The following is a 7,444-nucleotide window of genomic DNA, read 5'->3' as shown; positions in this document are numbered from 1 at the left end:
AACCCAGCAGCAAGGCCAGTGGCCGAAATAGCAGAAATAAAATTGAGTCAGGTACTGTCAGGGACTCACTCTTAGATGCAGTGGATAGCCGCTGAGAGATGCTGGTCCAAGAGAAGTGGGTAGTGGTGGTGGTGGAGGAGAGAGGGACACTGCACTTGCCAAAGGAAGGGCGGGGGCACGTCAAGACACCTCTTACTCCTCCCGGGTTTCATGCACCACGATGAGAGGTCAACACTGAGACAAGGAACCGAGATAGAATTGAGACAAAGAACTTGAGGCTAAGAGAGGCTTTATTGGGGCATGGAAAGAGCTCCCTGGAGGGAAGGGAGAGCAGAGAAAGGGACAGGAGCATCATGAGCTCCAGGGCGGTCTCCTAGATCCAACAAGTTAGGTCAGGGAAATTGTGCCTGGCAGTGAGGCAGTGGGACATATGGAGGGCTTGAGCCAAGGAGGTGTGTGCTGGCAAGAGGAAGGGAGGCCTTCTGGTGCTGCTGTTGCAGGGTCTGAGCCAGGATGTGGTCTGTGAGTAAATCATCCCGGAACACTGAGGGAAGGGGCTGTACAGACCCGGCCCAGAGAGATAAGCTCCTTGGAATGCTGGGGGCAGGGACTGGACAGTCCCCCTCTGGCCTTGAGAATTGGGGGGAAGGGGCCGCATAGTCCAGTAGGCTATTTTTCGGGAGAGCTGGGGGAGCGGCTGCATGGTCTGGACCCTGCCCATACAGTGGGGTGTTGTTGGGACTGGCCAGACATCAGAGGACCCATTGCAAACCAACCAACCAACCATCAAAACCATATTGTTGAGGGTGAGGGGGGTTGGAGCAGAGACGCAAAGCCCATCTGTAGACAATGGGACATCCTTCCACAGCGGGGTCACAGAGAAGGGATGCGTCAACCAGGGCGCAGTACAGCACCGATGAAACACACAATATTCCTCTGGTTCCTTGAGGCTTCCTCACCCCCCACTATCATGACGTCAGTGCTGCCTCTCACTTCAGACTACACTGGAGCATGTGCACAGTACCTATAATGGATAAGAGCTCACGGCACATGGACTCCAGGAGCAGGCATGGGAAGAGTGATACCAGAGGGGTAGGGGGAAGGTGGGTAGAGGAGGGGAGTAAGGGGGAACCGACCACAATGGTCCACACATAACCTCACACCCTCCCTCCAGGGGGACAAATGACGGAAACCATGGGGGAAGGGATACAGTGGTTGGTGTAAGATATAAAAATAATAATAACTTCTAGTTTATCGATGGATCACAGGGGAAAAGGGAGGGTTAAAAAAGTCACTGATACCAAGGGCCCAATAGAAAGTAAATATCGAGAAAAGAATGATGGCAACATATATGCACGATACAATTGATGTACGGATGGTTATAAGAAGTGCAAGAGCCCCCGATGAAATGATTGTTTAATGAAAATAAATAAATAAATGAAATAAAAATTCAAACGGGAAAAGAAAACAGGGCCCTTTCCAAGTGGAAGAAGCTCTCGATGATCTCCAGACCAGCTCAGGTCCCCAGAGAGGCATCCTTCATAGCCATTAGAATGACGTCACCCGTTCCAAACTCATGTCTTATGTGTGGAACCCTGGGGGGCTACCCTGATCTGACATGTAGTCGATGTGCAATAAATATTCATTTAATGGAGGAAGAGTAACCACATCACCTCCCATGATTCAGGGGTGCCCACAGCATCTGCACAGGAAGAAGCCAGCATGTGGCTAGGGCTGTCCCAGGGACGTGGGTCTTTTAATCCTCAGACTGTCAAGAAGAAGGACAGGCCCCTCCTGACAATGAGCACAGAGACCTAATTGGCTCCAAGACACCTAACCCAGCGCTGTGATCTGTGACTTGTTAGTGGCCACAAAGCAGCTAGGGTGAGACTCCCCACCACAAAGGGCCCCTGATCTGTGGGGATACGTGGTTCTGGTTTCCTGATTCATATTCCCAGTTCCAAAGGGTCCTTGGGATAAGGAGAACTCACTACACAGATTGAAGACAGGATTTCATAGGAACCACCTTTCCTTCTATCTCAGAGCAGTTAACCCCACAAAGGCCTCCCCTCCCTTCATAAGCACCTCACAGAACCCCAGCGTCCTAGGGCGACAATGCTCCAGATCAGCCCTGTGGGAAGGTCACTCACAGATGATAGACAAGGACATGGAACGCCTTGAGGCAATGGCCCAGGACTGCGATGGATGGAAACCTAGGGCATTGCAGAGCAGGGAGTAGGGCCGGTGGGGGCAACCTCCCAGTTCATGTTTCTCGAGGGCAGCCGAAAACACCTCACCAAGCTCCTCACTTAAAGCCTTGGGGACAGAAAGGCGCTCTTGGGCAGGACATCCACCTGGGCGAACAGCCCTCCAGACACGAGAACCAGCGGTCCTCTGCACACCTCCCACCCGCTTCCGGGTGCACCCTACACTGGGGTGGGGCCAGAGCAGCCTGCAGACCTGCAGGGAACGGAACCTGAGCATGACCCCCAACCTGAAGGTGAAAGTCCTCTTGTCCAGGGTCAGGACTAGGTCATGTCCTTTGGAGCCTGGGCAGCCAACCTGGTGCCCCCAAAGCTATTAGCCACAGGTCTCTTCAGGGCCCCCTGAGGGAGACATAATGCAGGGAAAAAAGTATTTCCCCTGAGACAGGGGCGTGGCTTTTCCCTAGAGAGGTGGAAGCAGAGACTGGTCTCCATCTTCTCTGCCCACAGACCCAGAGGAGCCCCTCCTACAGGTCAGCTCTGTCCTGTGCCTCCTGCCCGAGACTCAGGGCCCTTGTGCTGCTGGGGTGCCTGTGCAGCTCCTCACTCTCTGCGTGGGCCCCCCCCGTGGGTAAGGCAAGGTGGGCATAGTCCCTCACCTGGGACAACGACACAGGCAGCCCCGGACAGAGAGAACGCTGATGGGCTCTGACCACTACTCAGCCAACAGATACCAGAGAGAGGGCCCCCTGAACCATTGGGAATGTCCCCTGTAAGCCTCCCCCTTCCCCAGAAGGGCAACTCCCTCCTGGACAGATTCTTTGTCTCCATGTCAGGAAGCAGAGGACAAGGTGGTGAAACTCACCCATGGAGGAAAGATGCTATCTGCTCCCAAGAAGATTTACCGTCTCCAACACCCTTTTTAGTGTCAGTGTGAGTCACAACCAATTTGATGACGGTGAGTTTGGTCTCTTGCCTTTCTGACTATCCTGTACACAGGAGAGGGTCAGACGTCATCTCCACCAACCAGATCACTGGTTCTCCGCCCTGCAGGGCATCCTCCACATTAACTGTGTAGATGCTGAAGTAGCGTGTTAAGGCATCACCTGGATGCCTGGTCACTTTATTAAGTGACTCTGTTGAACAAAGCAAAATTCTCAGTGACAAAGGTCCTGATGTCACCCCTGGAGCTCCTGGGCTGAAGGAAAAGCCAACTGGTGTTGAGAGGGAATGCGAGAGGAGCAGCAATTGTGCCCCTGCCCCAGACTCTGAGAGGACACAGCCCTGGAGGCCCAGGCCCCAGCACTGGGCTCACCCCAGAACCAGGAGGGATGAGGTGAGGAGGGTCAGGGCTGAGAAGTCAGAGCCAAACGTTCCCAGTGCAGGTATAGTGCAGACAGAAGGGAATGAGGGAAGATAAGAGGCAGAAGTGAAAAGAGAGGGGGTAAAAGAGGCATCTAAGAATAGACCCCGCCCCCGGCCCACATGACCTGGGGAAACTCCTGCCCCAGGACAAGGCTTGGTGCTCAGAGGAAGGAAGGACAGCAGAGCTGACACCTGGGGCACCAGCTTGGTGAGCAGTTCTGGGGCCGGAGCTCTTCCCACAGCGGGAGCAGAGAGCAGCAGCAGGGACCCATGGAGCCCCCCTCAGTCACTCCCAGCAAAGGGCACAGCTCCTGGCAGGGGACACTGCTCACAGGTAAGAGAAGACACTCTTCTGGGGCATGGGAGGGGGAGAACAGAGGTGGGCTGGGGTCTCCCCGGGTGGGGGTGGGGGGGAGTCAAGCATCTGGGAGGTGACAGAAAGCTCCCTGAGAGTAGAGAGGATGCAGAAGGGGCAGGTGGGCCAGCACAGGAAATGTCAGGGAAGTGGAACTGGTTAGACAAACGTGCTGCTCTCAAGGCAGCTCTGGCTCACAGTGATTGTACAGCACGGAGGAGAGCTGCCCCTCCGAGTTTCCAAGGCTGTGAATCTTTCCTGGAGCAGAAAGCGCCGTCTTGCTCCCGAGGCGCAGCTGGTGGGTTCAAACTGCCGCCCTTGTGGTGAGCGGCCCAACGCATCCCCCATTACACCATGAGAACTGGTAAGGGGAGTAACACCTCAAATTTGTTTTCCAAATTAACCGTCCTTAAACAATGCATTTTTTAAACTCCTAGCATTTTTTTTAACATATGTCACTGTGGTGGCTAGGGAGTCTTGACCAGGGGCTCTAAACAGCGCCCTTGCTGACCCACCTCAGGAACGGACAAGGAAACACCTGGGCATAGGAGAGAACCCTCACTGATCCCTCCAGGGGGTTGAGCCCTGTCTAGGCACTAGGGGTACAGCCCGCCCCGGCCTTCATGAGGCTCACATCTAGGGGAGAGGGAGATATGCAAGCAAATAGATTTACATGTGATGTCACATGGTGATAGCACCATGAAGGACACAGAGCAGGGACAGGATGGACGTGGGGACACAGGTATGTGGACGCCACTCGGAAGGATTCCACTGAGCATGAGCAGGTACCTGAGGACCATGAATGAGTGAGCCCTGCAGACACCTGGAGAAAGTGTGAGAAACAAGAAATTGGACAGGGTCAAAGGCACTCAGCAGGGCTGACCTTCAGAAGCTCACTCCTCCTTGTCCCAGGGCTGAGAGGGACCTGCTCAGACTCAAGGGCCCAGCTTTCCCTCCCAACACCCTTGTCCACGTGCTGACGTCACTTTCTCTCTCTTCCCTCCTAGTCTCACTGCTACTGTCCTGGAGCCCGCCCACCGCAGCACAACTCACCCTGGAATCCATGCCCCGCGCTGTTGCTGAAGGACAGGATGTTCTTCTCCTCAATCCTTCACGAGCAGTGGCTTTAGTCTACAGCTGGTACAAAGGGGACAGCATAGAGCCCAAGGATCTCATTGTATCATATGTACTAGACACTGGAGAAACTACCCATGGGCCAGCCCACACTGGCCGAGAGGCACTATCCGCCCGTGGGTCCCTGATTTTGCACAATGTCACCCTGGCAGACGCAGGAACCTACACGCTACATGTAAGAAGGACAAAAGGAGCGCCTAAGAAATGGACTGGGCAGATCCATGTATTCCGTGAGTCATTCCTCTCTGACATCTGGAGGTGGGCGGGGCTAACTCTACTTTAAGATAATGATTGACAGTCTGGAGCTTTGCTGGGCCTACCCTCATTGCTGTATTCCATTCCTGGATTTGAGCATTTCCATCAGGATTCCTCTCCTGAATCTGCACCCTGCAGACATTCCGTGCAAGGAGGAGCTCCTGAGGGGCATTAACTAAGCAAGGGGTGATCAACTCAATCAGTCCCCCCACCCCCTGCTGCACTTCATCTGAAGGTGACCTTGGAGCATTTGGTCAGGTCCTGGCTTGAGTGACTCCCAGGTCCTCATAGACAAACTCATGTTCAAGAAGGCCCTTCCACACCCTGTACTAGGTCTGATGCTTCCTGAGCCTGGGGAGCCTGTCACCAGGATTCCGTATTGACCTCCTGGGCAGGGCTGACTAGGAGCAACAATGGACTGACTTCAGAGTCTTGGGGCTCCTGGAGCCAGAGCTCAGCTCCAAGAGCTATTCTAGTCAGTGTATAATAAACCGAGTCCTCCACTGAGGTTCAGTTTGAGACCAGGGATAGACCAGTGCCCCGGACCATTAGCGGACTACCCTAGGCAATTTAGACGACTTCCCAGGAAGGTCAGTGTCCCCAGGAGGAAGAAAGAGGGGAGAAGAGGCTGCAGGTAGTGAGTGTGTTTCCATCTGAGGAGCCCTCTGGTGGGTGGAGAAGATACTACAACAGAAGACCAAACTCACTGTCATCCAGTCAACGCTGACTTATGGAAACCCTGTCCGACAGGGTAGCGCTTCCCCTGTGGGCTTCTCAGACCTTAACGCTGTAAGGAAGTATTGTTTGTGCAGCTCCTCCGGACCTCGCTTTAAGTAAGGCAATTGTAAATACGTACAGGTTCATTCAGAGAGCCTTGCAAACGAGATACCATTTATCCTTTCATTGACCTTACTGAGGGGAAACTGAGGCATGGAGAGAAGAACTGCTGAATCAGGCTCACAGGGACCATGACTATCAGATCAGTTTCACAGTGTGATCTGTCCGCCCCCACAGCCCTGACCTTCCCCCCAGCCTTTTTGGGGCAGTGAGGGGGGAGGGGGGTTGGCCAGTGGACCCTGAAGGCAGCCACTGGTTCAGCTATTTTGTTCTTAGACATCCCCAATTGGAAGAAAGAGATTCACGTGGAGGTGGGTGGGGTCAAGGAGGGTGTCAGACAAAATGAGTAGTTGATGCTGTTTTATGTAAGAACTAAATTACTTACTCTAATAATCAGTAAGGGGCAGGCCTCCACAGGCCTCCACAACCATACATCCAATCCACGTGCTCCCTGCACTGGAGGGCAGCCATTCCTGTGTTTGTTGACTGAATTGTTCTGTGTCTCTCTCACCGGAGCACAAAAGAGAGGACTTTGCTCTCTCTCCCCACGCACACGTGATCCAGTGGGTAATAAATTGCTCTAAAGCAGCAGTTCTCAACCTGTGGGTCGCAACCACTTTGGGGATCATACGACCCTTTCACAGGGGTTGCCTAAGGCCATCAGAAATAAGTGTCTTAGGAACCAAGATACCACTCCTCTATCCATCTCCAGGCAGGTCCACCCACATACAGATATGCCCACATATGAGTACTTGGCGTGAAGACTTCTACTCATGCTACATCATGGTTCAAGGCAAAATTTCATTGATTTGTCATTAGAAAAAAATTTCACAATATATAATTACATGTTGTTTTTATGATTAATCACGATGCTTTAATTATGTTCCATTTGTAACAATGAAAATATATGCTGCATATCATATAGCTACATGATGATTCATAACAGTAGAAATTACAGTTATGAAGTAGCAACAAAAGAATTTTATGCTTGGGGGTCACCACAAAATGCGGAACTGTATTCAAGGGCTGCAGCATTGGGGAGGTTGGGAACCGCGGCTCTAAAGGAAGGGAGGAGGGAGCGGTGAATGAATAAATGAAGGGTTCTCAATCTCTCGGTGAGGAGTTAGTGACAAGGACCTCATTTTTTAAATATCACTTTATTGAGGGAGCTTACAACTCTTATCACAATCCATACATCATGCGTTAGACGCATTTGTACATTTGTTGTCATAAACTAATCTTTCTCAAAACATTTTCTTTCTACTTGAGCCCTTGGTATCAGCTCCTCATACCC

The 7,444-nt window shown here is 52.5% G+C and overlaps 1 protein-coding gene across 1 annotated transcript in view; it reads left to right on the top strand.

Moving 5' to 3' along the window:
- The first annotated feature begins 3,775 nt into the window (after positions 1–3,775).
- The window catches only part of LOC101656618 (carcinoembryonic antigen-related cell adhesion molecule 6-like), a 28,735-nt gene continuing 25,066 nt past the window's right edge, over positions 3,776–7,444 (top strand). Inside the window, exons 1-2 of the mRNA XM_030886356.2 lie at positions 3,776–3,903; positions 4,932–5,288. Coding sequence (XP_030742216.1) covers positions 3,840–3,903; positions 4,932–5,288 — 421 coding nt within the window. The 5' untranslated portion in view covers positions 3,776–3,839. The remainder of the gene's footprint in view (positions 3,904–4,931; positions 5,289–7,444) is intronic.

This window comes from Echinops telfairi, unplaced genomic scaffold (assembly GCF_000313985.2).
Source record: "Echinops telfairi isolate 266 unplaced genomic scaffold, ASM31398v2 ScPeMD7_655;HRSCAF=1070, whole genome shotgun sequence".
Taxonomy (NCBI): Eukaryota; Metazoa; Chordata; class Mammalia; order Afrosoricida; family Tenrecidae; genus Echinops; species Echinops telfairi.
The sequence above is the reverse complement of the archived record's forward strand: the minus strand, read 5'-3'. Positions and strand labels throughout refer to the sequence as shown.